Source organism: Camelina sativa, chromosome 2 (assembly GCF_000633955.1).
Source record: "Camelina sativa cultivar DH55 chromosome 2, Cs, whole genome shotgun sequence".
NCBI lineage: Eukaryota > Viridiplantae > Streptophyta > Magnoliopsida > Brassicales > Brassicaceae > Camelina > Camelina sativa.
In genome coordinates, this window is record NC_025686.1 from 1,713,722 (window position 1) to 1,727,188 (window position 13,467).

Genomic DNA, 13,467 nt, shown 5'->3' on the forward strand with positions numbered 1-13,467 from the left:
AATTGGTAGCGCCCATATCTGACCTCGAATCTTCAATGGAAGAACAAAACCAACCTGCACCTGCAAAAGCATCTGTCGCTTTCCAAGAGCCATCCACAAAACACCGATAACCTGTAAAAGAGGTAGGAAGAAAAGGGATGGGCCCCCTTTGTCTAGTAGAGGGGACAAGTGGAGAGTGTGGTTGATCCTCATCCTCCACCTCCACCTGAGCCTGTAACCAGACATTTGCCTTCCCCTCCGCCAACCGAACTACATCCATCGGATTTTCCATCACATTCTCAAAAACACGAGCATTCCGCGCTTTCCAAATATACCACATAAGCCAGGGGAACGCGGCTACCTGAGAGGCCGGATTAGAAGAACCTAAAAAGTGGTTTACATTAGCATAAATAGACTCCGTCTGGAAGGAGCTAGGACCTACAGGAACCTGGGCTAATGCCCACGCCTGCCGAGCCGGTGGGCATCTGAAAATAGCATGATTAATTGTTTCCTCCTCAGCCCCACACCGTACACACGCGGAATCACAGGGAATACCCCTCCGCCGCAGGTTTGCCGAAACCGAAATACATCCTGTCAAAACCTGCCACATAAAATGCTTAAGTTTTGGTGGACAAGAGACATCCCAAACAGCAGCCAACAGAGGAGTTATCTCTGGGCCCACTCGAGGGACTATCGTAAGCTGTGAAGCAGAACGACGTTCCACTTCATAACCAGATTTAACAGCATACTTTCCTGATTTCGTATAATGCCAACCCATGGAATCGTCTAGACGACGACTTCCTAAGGGAATAGCCCCTATCAGATCAACATCTTCCGGGGCGAAAAACTCCTTGAGTCTATCCATACGTCAAGTATTAGTGTGACAATCAATTAAATGAGAGATTTTAAGAGAAGGATCCTTATGGGGACCCTTGCTGAATGCTGGTCTTGGGGATTGAGCCGGTACCCAGGGATCCGTCCATATGGAAATGGACTCCCCCGAACCGACCCGTATAATAAGGCCTTTATTAACCAAAGATCTAGCAGAAGTAATACTTCTCCACCCATAAGATGGAGAGTAAGAGCGTATCGGATCCATAGGGTTAGAATTGCGAAAATACCTGCCTTTGAAAACCCGAGCAAACAATGTATCCGGGGCCTCAATCAGCCTCCACAATTGTTTCGCCAGCAATGCGGTATTGAAAGCATCAACGTTCCTGAAACCCAAACCCCCCAACTGCTTACTACAGCAGAGTTTATCCCAAGCTAACCAGTGCAACCCCCTAGACTGTCCTGAAGTACTCCACCAAAAATTTGCCACTGCACTCGTAAGTTTCGACGTTATTGTTTTCAGTATCCGGAAACAAGACATCACAAAAGTGGGGACCGCCGTGGCAACGAACTTGATCATCACCTCTTTTCCCCCTTTGGAGAGAAGTTTTGCCGACCAACCCGTCGTGCGTCCCTGAAGGCGGTCCCGAACAAAAGAGAATACTTTTGTCTTGGACCCTCCCAGACTCTCCGGTAGCCCGAGGTAAGATCCCATCCCACCCAAATTCGAAATCCCCAAAACCCCCTGCATCTCTGACCGCACAGTGTCATCTACCTTATGACCAAATTGAACCGAAGATTTGGCAAAATTTATTTGCTGACCCGATACAGCCTCATACTGGTTTAAAATACCCAAAATAACCTCACATTGAGCCTTTTCCGCTTTGCAGAAAAAAGACTATCATCTGCAAAAAGCAGATGCGTGATTGGCGGACACTTGTTTGCTACCTTAATCCCTCTTATTTGTTTTTCCCGTTCCGCCCGCTTAATATTAGCAACTAAGACCTTCGTGCACAAAATAAACAGATAAGGAGACAAAGGGTCTCCCTGCCGTAAACCCCGTTCGGGAACAATCCTATCATTAGGTTGGCCATTTAAAAGAACCTTATATTCTACAGAAGTGACACAAAACATAATCCGAGAAATCCAGATCTCTCCAAAGCCCATCTTCCGTAGCAAAGCCTCAATAAAACCCCATTCAACCCTATCATACGCCTTACTCATATCTGTTTTGATCGCCATAAATTTTCCTTTACACGATGGATTTGTTCGTAAACCATGGAACATCTCCTGGGCGATAAGAATGTTATCCAAAATCAATCATCCTGGGACAAAAGCAGATTGTGTTTCCGAGATAAGCTCAGGTAACACTCCTTTTAACCGTTGACACAAATTTTTTGAAATAAGCTTATACCCCACATTACACAAGCTAATGGGCCGCATTTTCGCCATCCGGGTTGGCTTAGCCACCTTCGGAATTAAGCAAATATGCGTCCTATTCAGACTTTTATCAAAAACACCCTCTTCAAAAAACCGATTTACCATAGCCACAAGATCCTCTTTGACCACTTTCCAAGCTTTCTGGAAAAACAATGCTGTCATTCCATCTGGTCCCGGGGCCTTATCCGGAGACATAAGGAATAAGGCCTTACGGACCTCCGCCTCCGTTGCTGGAGCTGTTAAACGTTCGTTTACGTCCTCCGTTATTACCCTCTTCACCTCGCTTAAGGCATCCTCAAAATTGGACGGATTAATAGAAGTAAACAAGTCCTCAAAATACGAGACCGCCACCGTGCAAATATCATCATCCTTAGTTGACCAAACATTATTCCTGTCATAAAGCCCAGTGATCCTGTTACGAGCCCGTCGCTGCTTTGTTTGTGCTTGAAAATACTTCGTATTTTTATCCCCCAGCCGCATCCATCTATTACGACTTTTTTGATACCAATAAATCTCCTCATCATTATAGGCGTCCCGCAGACGCATGGTTAAATCAGTGATAACCCCCGAAGAAACCGCATCATCCGCTTGAGCCACTGCCAACTGACGTTTGAGATCCTCAATAATGTCTCGCCCAAACGGGACCTGCTCCTTGCGCCAATGAGATATAGCTCGTCGGCAATTCACAATTTTGTCCACAACTGATGTCGGACCCTCATGATGTCCCCCATTCCAGCCCTGTGAAATAGACTCCATCAGACCCGCCTTACCAATCCACCGACGGTCGAACATAAAGGTTCGTTTCCCACGTGATCTCTTGGCACCTATATTGACAATAAGCGGGGCATGATCCGAAGCAATCCTTGGCAAATATTCTGTAACCGTGTCCGGAAACAAATCATGCCAGTCCTCATTACCCAAAGCCCTATCCAGACGACAACGGATTGGTTTTTTATCCCGCCAACCCCTCCACGACAAACAATCTCCGAGATATGGAAATTCCAAAAAACCACAGTCCCGAATCATTCCATTAAAGGAAAGAAATGAAGAAGCATGACGGAGTTTACCCCCTCGCTTCTCATGATTTCCTGTTAATTCATTGAGATCCCCAATAATAAACCAAGGAGTCGACCGAGTTGAGCTTATTCTCAATAACCGTTCCCATACTAAATCCTGATTTTTAGGGACAGGATCCCCATAAATAAAAGTGAGGTGAATTACTCGCCCTTTATAGACAGCCTCAACATCAATTATACGATTTTGACTCAAATAAAATTGACACATCAAAAACATCTTTATTATAAAAGAGAGCCAACCCTCCACTACAACCAATAGGTTCCACAGTTTTTAAATTTTTATAGCCAAAATGGCCTACAAATTGTTCCAAAAAAGAAAAAGATTGTTTTGTTTCCATTAGAAATAAAAAAATCTGGCCGATACTTATTCCAAAGATCCCGGAGATTCCCGATAGTGGCCTTATTTCCGAGACCTTGACAATTCCAACTCATAATATTCATTTAAAAACCATTGGCTTTGGTGGTTTATGCCCACCGTGACCTCCCTTAGGCCCTTCCTGGACCTTAAGAGGATGCTCGCTTTCCCCAAGAGCTGGAACAGTCGGAGGAGGACGTCGCCTTGGTGACAACAGCAGATTAGCATTCCGCTTCTTCGTGCTGACCCCCCTAAGAACCAAATGTCCTTTTCCTTTCTTCCCCTTCTCCCCTTGAGCCGCCTGAATATCCTCACTAGTTGATGCCTCGAAAACAACCCCTACACCATCCGACTCCACCAGGTCTTTTTCAGCCCCTTCTTCCGCCAACAGATCATCTTCCTCCATGTTAAAAAACTCCCCAACAGTCTTTTCCACCACCATAGGATCCTTGTCAGCAACACCAGAAGCGTGTAACCCCAAGTCTCCAATAGCAAGCTCCTCCACAATTGAAAAATCTTCAATTGAAATATCTTCAGCCAAAACCTCGCTCATTGGAACCTCAACACTAGGAGCACCCGAACCTGCCTCTACGACCGTGGCAACACAAGAACCACCAAGTAAAATTCCTTGCTCCTCTCCCGCTTTTTCGTTAACCTCTTTAACACCAACTGTATCCATAGGAGGAATACCCGACAAAGATCCTAACGACGCAGTACCCACAACACCAGACGAAGCAACTAGAATCTGACCTTCCTCACGAGGGCTCTCCACCAAACCAACATTGCTGTTAGACCCTTCCTCAACTATTGTATCCTGAAAAAGAGCCTTCTTAGCAGATTTAGGCTTTGACTGCCCCACCTCTACCTCCCCCATCTCCTCCAAAACTGGTGGCAAGACTGGAGCAACTTGGTGTCGAGACTGACCCCTAGGAAGACCCTGCCTTCCCCGAACCTCCTGTGTGTAACCCGAACCTGAAGCTCCCTTGGCCAACCCCTTTCTGCGAGACGACGAGCCTGAGCGAGCCTCTACTCTAGGTTTAGCACCTCCGTGATGAGACCCATTATGATGCCCCTTGGAAGCACCACCATAAGAAGCACCACCCCCATGAGAAAAACTCCTTCTCACATCTGCCAGAACCGCCCCTTTATAGCTCATAAGCTGACCCTCATCATGCTTCTCTTCCGAGAGGGGAAATCGAGAGGACAATCCCTTACCCTTCACAAGGGGACAGACATCCTCAGCGTGACAAATACTGCTACACTTCTTACACCACCCATGCAACCTCTCATAGAACAGCTTGACCACTGTGACTTCCCCATTGAAAAATTCGATATCCGTTTCAAAGCATAGGGGCTTAAGACCGTCAATGGTCACGCGCACTCTGCCTCTGTCAATATCGACATCCTCCACTACCCCCAAATCAGAACCAATGTCCCTAAAAAGGGGTTCCGCCCAAAACTGGATTGGAATATCAGATATCCGGACCCAAAATTTTAGTGAGGAAGGATAGTTGGGATCCACCACTGGTGTCCACCTCACCAAAGACACCATCCATGAATCAAAATGATAAGGCTCCTTTGACAAAACCTCAACAATGTCCGCCTCCTCGTCGAAGTCGAACTGGAATTTGCCTGAGCCTAGATCAGCCCCAGCAACCCGACCTTCAACTTGCCAAATGCGAGGCAACATGATCAACAACGATTTCATGTCTTGCATTTGTGGGTTAAAGCACCTCCCAACCACAGTTTTTGAATAACCCGCAACAATAGCCGAATTATCAAAATAGGAGATCTTGATTCTACGCCTTGGCAACACCTCCCCCTCTTTCTGACCCGCTAACCCCTTACCCATCAGACTAACTTGCGACATCTCAGCCCAAACTAAAACTCTCAAACACACGGCTTTGTGACCCGAAAAAACCAAGACCAAGAAGAAGAGAAGATAATCGAAAAAGCAGTGCCTAGATCGAATGATTCTCAAGCTTCTTTTATAGTGAAAAAACCACCAACCAACCCCGCAAACAATTAAAACCCGATCTGGAAAATACTGAAGAAGGATCCGTAATGAAGAAGATTGATACCTCAAGACAACAAATGGAAAGATTCGCATCAAGATTGATACGACATCCCCACTCTGCACCACAAACTGTAACTTCAAAGATCGACCAAATCTGAAGAAATTCCCATACACCCTACTCACGGAATTATAACAACCCATATCAGATTTCGTATCTGACACTAATCACAGATCATGAAAATCCAATCTCCGAAATCCCCCATCAAGAACACCACAAGAAATAGACAGAACCGTAACAGATTCGCCCATAAAGAGCCAATCAATCAGGGATACAGCCTCAAACATCAGATTCTCAGACCCAAAATAGATCAAAATTGAACCCACAAACCCCAAACGAACAGCTTTGCAAATCCCCCTTCTCACCAACAATGGAATACAATCCCTTAATTTGTGTTCATCCGCGTATCCCTCTGATCTAACCAAATCCCTGCGATAGCGAAATAGAAACCAAATCGCCAGATTGAACCTCGAGACACCCACGAAAATCCCCCAAATTATTGACCATATTAAGCCCCCATCACTCCAAATCGAGAAAAAAAGGAAGCCGTATCCAAAACTACACCATCGACCCCCCACAAATTCAGAACAAATCGTCAGAGGAACCAAAAAGATCCCAAATCCTCCCCAAAACGAGACCCAAATCGCCTCCAGATCTTTTATTTGGTGTTATGCGTTTTTTTTAATTGAAAATTGAGAAGTAAATGTGTTAATTTTGTATCTTTTATTATTATTGACCATGAAATTCTTGACGTCATACTATTATTCAGTAGTAAATGTAATAATAACGGTAGAGAGTATCTTGGAGAACTGTATATCTCTTCAAGACCTCGCATTTAATAATAACGTTTTGGGAAGAGAGTATCTCGAGAGTAAAGTTTTGTAATAAAGGGGATCAATGACATTTTGGGAAGTAAAACGTGGAATATATTCTGTGGGATAATTGTGTGGATTAATGAATGACGGTTTCATAACGTTTTTTGAAGTTATGAGAATTAAGGAATAATTTATGAGACAATTAAGGAATGATGGTTTCGTCGAGTAATATTCTATGAGACAATTAAGGAATAAAATTAAGAGAGAACGTGGACTAATTAAGAAGATTTTATGGAGCAATCGTCCACTAAATCTGTTTGGGCAAAAGTAATCGATTCGTTTAGAGACTACGGAAACAAGAAATAGATGCTGAATAGTCGTTTTTATTGATCAAAATATTGAGCTCAAATACAAGAGTTTAAGGCACAACGAGTCAATTTAGGAACTCTAGCAATGATTTGGAATTGAGTCGTATGGCTATGTTTTAGGTCTCTTGTTTTGGCTTCCCTTTTCCTCGTACTGTGTTGATGTCACTCCTTTTTTATAGTCAATTCTCTTTACCCTAATCCTCATGAGATTTGGGTTTGAGTAACCGCCTCTTCATGAGATAAGGTCGTTCCAAATATTCTCTCCCAAAACGTTTGTTGAACATTGCTTCCAAGTGGGCTAATTGTCCATGCTCGATTCCTGTCATGCGCGGTTTGTTGACCACCCCTTGTTGATCCAAATTTTCTTCTCGGATTAGGTTTTCATGTGCATGCCTTGTGTCAGGGTTTCCTCCATCCTTCTCTTCCTGACAAGGAGTTTCCAGCCATCTGTCTTCCGTTGTGGGTGTTCGATTATTGGTTCTAGGCGTTGAGTTTAGGTCTTGCATCCGATTCACTTGCACGTCGCGAAATCTAGTGTTTGCTTCGGTAAAAACTCTCTCTACTGTCACCAGCGAGGCTTTCTCCTCCCGTAGCCTAGCGTTATCTGCCTCGATCTGTGTCAGCTTCTGCACTGCTTCGTTCAAATTAGTAGTCAGAGCTTCAAGCTGAGCAGCGACATTAGCATCGATGTTAGCCGTATCACTTCCGTTTCCTGTCATCTCACGTAGTTTACTCTAGCCATCCTTCTAGCGCCAATTGTTTGGGCAAAGGTAATCGATTCGTTTAGAGACTATGGAAACAAGAAATAGATGTTGAATAGTCGTTTTTATTGATCAAAATATTGAGCTCAACTACAAGAGTTTAAGGCACAACGAGTCAATTTAGGAACTCTGGCAATGATTTGGAATTGAGTCGTATGGCTATGTTTTAGGTCTCTTGTTTTGGCTTCCCTTTTCCTCGTACTGTGTTGATGTCGCTCCTTTTTTATAGTGAATTCTCTTTATCCTAATCCTCATGAGATTTGGGTTTGAGTAACCGCCTCTTCATGAGATAAGGTCGTTCCAAATATTCTCTGATACGGCTAACATCGATGCTAATGTCGCTGCTCAGCTTGAAGCTCTGACTACTAAGCTGAACGAAGCAGTGCAGAAGCTGACACAGATCGAGGCAGATAACGCTAGGCTACGGGAGGAGAAAGCCTCGCTGGTGACAGCAGAGAGAGTTTTTACCAAAGCAAGCACTAGATTTCGCGACGTGCAAGTGAATCGGATGCAAGACCTAAACTCAACGCCTAGAACCAATAATCGAACACCCACAACGGAAGACAGATGGCTGGAAACTCCTTGTCAGGAAGAGAAGGATGGAGGAAACCCTGACACAAGGCATGCACATGAAAACCTAATCCGAGAAGAAAATTTGGATCAACAAGGGGTGGTCAACAAACCGCGCATGACATGAATCGAGCATGGACAATTCGCCCACTTGGAAGCAATGTTCAACAAACGTTTTGGGAGAGAATATTTGGAACGACCTTATCTCATGAAAAGGCGGTTACTCAAACCCAAATCTCATGAGGATTAGGATAAAGAGAATTCACTATAAAAAAGGAGCGACATCAACACAGTACGAGGAAAAGGGAAGCCAAAACAAGAGACCTAAAACATAGCCATACGACTCAATTCCAAATCATTGCTAGAGTTCCTAAATTGACTTGTTGTGCCTTAAACTCTTGTATTTGAGCTCAATATTTTGATCAATAAAAACGACTATTCAACATCTATTTCTTGTTTCCGTAGTCTCTAAACGAATCGATTACTTTTGCCCAAACAAAATCGTACATTTAAGAGAGACAATTAATTTTCAAACCAAATTAATGTTAAACAACCAATAAAGAGAGAGCAGAAGTCTACTTTTATATATATGATTCACCCCCTCTTAATTAACCAATCAAAATCCAACAATATGCCATGTCATATCATATTTAAAAACGAATCAAAATTAAAATCAAAAAGACAAAACAATATAAGTAAACAAATTTTGTAGATTTTTTATTAAGAAAATTATGTTGGTTTGGGCTTATAAAGGAGGATTATGATTTATATTTTATAATTAAACAAAATTATATATCGGTTTGGGTTTATAAAAGAGTGGTTAGTGTTTACATGTTATAATAATAAAAAAATAGACATAATCTTAAAATTAAGGATTTTAAAATTGTTTTGTTTAGATAATATTGATTATTTTTGTTTGTTTAATTTCTTAACCCCTATTCATAAACCCAAAACCTACATAATTACCTTAATAAAAGTATACGGGATTTGTTTCCTTCATTTATTTTGTGTTTTTGATTTTTTTTTTTAATATGATATGACATGATATATTGTTGTATTTTGATTGCTTAATTAAGAGGTGGTGAATAAGAGAGGTTCACCCCTAGGAGTAAACCCAACAATTATCCTTGAATTATTCTGTTTTAGAATTAGAGTTATCAGGATCAAGATTATAAAACTTTTCACTATGGCTTCTTGGTTTCTTTTGATGTGCACTTCTATTGAAAATGGTCAATCTTACTTTGTGGTATTCAATAGGACGATAATAACTTTGTTGATTTGATACCGATGCAAGGTAAGTTAAGAAACAAATCCTCTTTTTTTTTGACAATCTGTCCCAAAATACGAAAAACAACAACATGTAAACAATTTGTAGCCTATCACAGTCCCTTAAGCTGTTCCAAAACACCTGTCAAAGTCGTCCATTTCTCAAATGCGCCAGCCGATGACACGAAAGCGAGCTTCGATGACTCTATATCGTTCTTGTTCACTGTGAAAAAGGGAATCAAAACCAAGTTTTAAGAAGATATTCTTGTGAATAAAGAAGTTAAGAAGAAGAAGAAGAAGAAGAAGAAGAAGAAGACCTGATGTAATAAGAGAAGCTAAAGATGAATTAAATGCTTCCACTTCTGTATTCTCTTCTGGGCTTGTACTCAACTGTCACAAGAACACAAAGGACGCTTTCAACAAACAGTAACAAAAACTTATTAAACAAAGTCTACCTTACGTAAAGAAGCAAAGCAAAGACCTTTGTGAAAGCCAAATTAACGGTTTTGACCCATTCGGTATCGATGCCTTTCCCCAAAACCAAACCTGCAGCTGGCAGATCATTGTTCTCAATGGCTTGTCCTACTTTACTTAACTTGTAAACAAGATCCTGCAAATACCCTGTAAACTGTATGCTTTTAGGTTGAGAACCAAGATGACCATAACACAGAGAGAACAGATTTGTCCGAAAAAGAGTACAATTTTTCATCAAATATGTTCTAATTACTTCATGTTGGATTGCAGGAAGATAAATGAAACAAAATCAGATTAAATTTCAATGTAAGTAGAGCATTGGAACATCCCAGTTACTTACGAATATCACAAAGAGAAAAACACATGCGTCCTCAAAACAGTAAAAAAATTTCCATCAATTTGTTCTGATTACTTCATATGGCATTGGAGGAAGATAAGTTCAACAAAACAAGACTAGGGCTCAATGTAGATGGCATTGGAACAAAGCCAATTAACTATGACAACCATAACACAAAAGTGAAAACGCATCTGTCACTAAAAGAGTGAACTTTTCAATCAATTTGTCCTGATTACTTCATGAGGCATTGAAGGAAAAATAAACGAAACAAAACCAATTACTTATGAAGACCATAACACAAAGAGAGAAACACACATATGTCCTCCAAAGAGTAAAACTTTTCCATTACTTCATATGGCAAAATGTAAATGGCATTGCAACAAACCAATTAATTTAACTATGAAGAAGACCATAACACAAAGAGAAAACAATTGTGTCCTCAAAAGATGAAAACTTTTCTATCAATTTGTTCTGAGTACCTCATGTGGCATTGAAGTAAGATAAATGAAACAAAAACAGACTAGGGTTCAATGTAAACGGCATAGAAAAAAGCCAAGTTAAACTATGAAAGCTAAAGATGTAACCTTTGGTCATTTCAATGGAATCAAAAATTAAGGGGAAAATTGAAAGAAGTACCTTTCTCCTTTACAGCAGAGTTAAGAACAGCTTGTCTCTCAATCCTCTTCTTCCGATCTTGCTTCACTTTCTCAAGAAGCTCTTCATCGTCATCAGCTTCAAGAATCGCTGCATTCGCGTCTTGTCTTCTTCTGTCGTTACTCACGAGACCAATCGCAACTAAGCTGCCCATAAACCCAAGAGACAGATCCCTTCTGTTCCATAACAGAGACGACGTCTGGTTCTTGCTGTTTCCTGAGTATGCAATTTGGTTCTTCTTCGAAGAAGTTGAAGATGAGAGAGTGGTGGAGAAGAATGGGTTTAGGGTTGATGAACATAGGAGTGATTTCGCCATCTTTGCTTCTCCTTTTTCTTCTTCTCTTTGAAATTTTTAGTTGGCATTTTCGAAGAGGAATGTTTTTTTATGAGTTAAGGTGATGGTTGATGGATAAGGTCTCCTTTGTTAGATTGTTGCGTTGTGTTATTTTCCTCCAATCACTCACTCTCACTATTTTTATTAATTTTCTTCTTAATAATTTTAAAATAAAGAAACATAATTACTCGTTGGAAGATTCTTTGAGGCCATATAGTTACTTCCACCACCAAAACTGTCGAGACAAAAACATCTTCCGCATCCGCTTATTATAAGCCATGAAAGCTCTAGCTTTGACTGGATCACCATTCAGATACTCAAATGCATACATCTGTTTTGCTTCGTCCAACCCATCAATCTCCATCACTGCTTCCAACAAGTCCTCTGTATTGATCGAAGTTTTGCTTTGGTCCACTGCATCAGCTAGGCGACGAATGCTAGAAGCAACTGCAAACATTGCTTCTTGGAATGGATCCAAGTTTCGAGGACGTTTAGAAGGTTGTCTTAAAGGATCTCGAGGAGGAGGAGGAAAATCTTGAGACTCTTCATGCATATACTCATTCGCTCCTCCTGCGTATGACTCAGTTCCATCTGTATCACTATGTTCTTCAGAACTTGCTAAAGGGAATGAAACAGAGTCTTCTTCAAAGTGTTTTATGTCGTTAAGATGATGATTGCTTTCACTCTTCACTTTGCTATATCGACCTGAAGTTTGATAGTCACCACATACTGTTCTAAGTTCTTCATACATCTCAATTTGCTTTCCCCTAAATGCTTTTGCGTCTGGGTATACCTGTTCCAACCAATTTGTAAGTTGATAATGGTGCACAAAGAAGGATGATCATTTAGTGAAAGAGCAGGGATTATGAGGGGATATATACACTTACAGCAATATATCTTTTCCAGAGCTCATCACTTTCGCAATCAATCATCTTTGTGCTCGAGTTCCACCAGAATCCGTCTCGACTAAGTATGTCTCTCATCACTCTGTACCTTTTCTTGATCGTCTTCAGGCGATTGATAACTTTTTGGCTATTGAGGTTTAGATTGAAACGAGTATTAACCGCAACACAAGCAGCAGTGTATGCACTCTCGTTGAAACATTTGTCTACTTTGTTCCCGTTTTTCGCCTGGACAGCCAAAGCTTCAATCAGACACTTGTCCATTCCAACAGACCATACAACATTTCTCCCCTTGTGCTTCATCTGTCTTCTCTGAACTGGAATGCCATATTGATCCATTCCTGATTCATTTAAGTAAAAACCATGGAATATAAAGCAAACATGTCAGAAAGTGATTTGCCCATTTCATCATAAAGAGGAAGCCAAAGAAAAATTATAAAATGATCAATCAACAAAAGTACAATTCTATGCATATCATTAATATATCAAAAACAAATAAAAAAGCTTGGTTATTCACACACTAACAAAGGGGCTAAACTAGGTTCCAATTTGATCATGTAAATCTGAGCTCCATAAGTGCAACGTCCAACAAAAACTCACAGATTTCACATTTAGCAATCTTAAAATTTCCAGAAATAACATCACCAGAGTTGATCACAGAAACAAATGCTACGGAGTTGTGTTTACAGGAGTGACCACAAACTACAAAGACTCATCTGATAGAGAGATTAACCAACCCATAAAGAACAAGATCACGGTTACTTAAAACGTGTACCAGGCACTAAGCTCATAATAGGACAGTTAAGAGAGGGTTCTTTATACTATATAGAAACAACCTTGTTTCTAATTGTGTAAATAGCATTCTGAAATCTTCTTCTTCTTCATACTCAACTTATACACTTTGCTCCTCTAGGTATGAGGCATGAGCAATGATCTAAATCTAACGATACTGAACAATGAAAAGCAAAACCATCTCTCTAGTAAGAGAGACTCAACGGTATTGACAAAACTTAACTTAGAAATCAAAACACCACAATCTTCTAAATGTAGGTGAAGTAGCTACTTCAAATGCGCATACCTTGGCAGAAACGAAATCAGATTTTCACGGAGAGAGTGAGATCGGCGCCGGAGTCAAAAGTGGCGGAAGCAGGGCGACATTTCCGAGAAGGAGAAGCTCGATTAGGGTTTGGTTTCTTCTCCCTTTTTTTTTTTTTTTTTTTTTTTTTTTCG

At 41.1% G+C, this 13,467-nt stretch overlaps 2 protein-coding genes across 3 annotated transcripts; both read right to left on the bottom strand.

Moving 5' to 3' along the window:
* Window positions 9,520-11,382, bottom strand: LOC104714221 (thylakoid lumenal 16.5 kDa protein, chloroplastic). The gene is made up of 4 exons (XM_010431514.2): window positions 10,984-11,382; window positions 10,018-10,157; window positions 9,854-9,926; window positions 9,520-9,759 (listed from the first exon to the last, which is right to left on the bottom strand). Exons 1-4 carry the CDS (start codon window positions 11,315-11,317, stop codon window positions 9,650-9,652), a joined length of 657 nt encoding a protein of 218 aa, XP_010429816.1. The 5' UTR covers window positions 11,318-11,382; the 3' UTR covers window positions 9,520-9,649.
* Window positions 11,496-13,459, bottom strand: LOC104714231. 2 transcript variants are annotated; one of them, XM_010431522.2, is made up of 3 exons: window positions 13,316-13,459; window positions 12,223-12,578; window positions 11,553-12,128 (listed from the first exon to the last, which is right to left on the bottom strand). In XM_010431522.2, the coding sequence occupies exons 2-3, from the start codon at window positions 12,574-12,576 to the stop codon at window positions 11,553-11,555; spliced, it is 930 nt and encodes a 309-aa protein (XP_010429824.1). In that variant the 5' UTR covers window positions 12,577-12,578; window positions 13,316-13,459. The 2 variants fall into 2 exon arrangements, with proteins under 2 accessions (XP_019088950.1, XP_010429824.1); XM_019233405.1 differs by lacking the exon at window positions 13,316-13,459 and having other exon boundaries at window positions 11,496-12,128; window positions 12,223-12,576.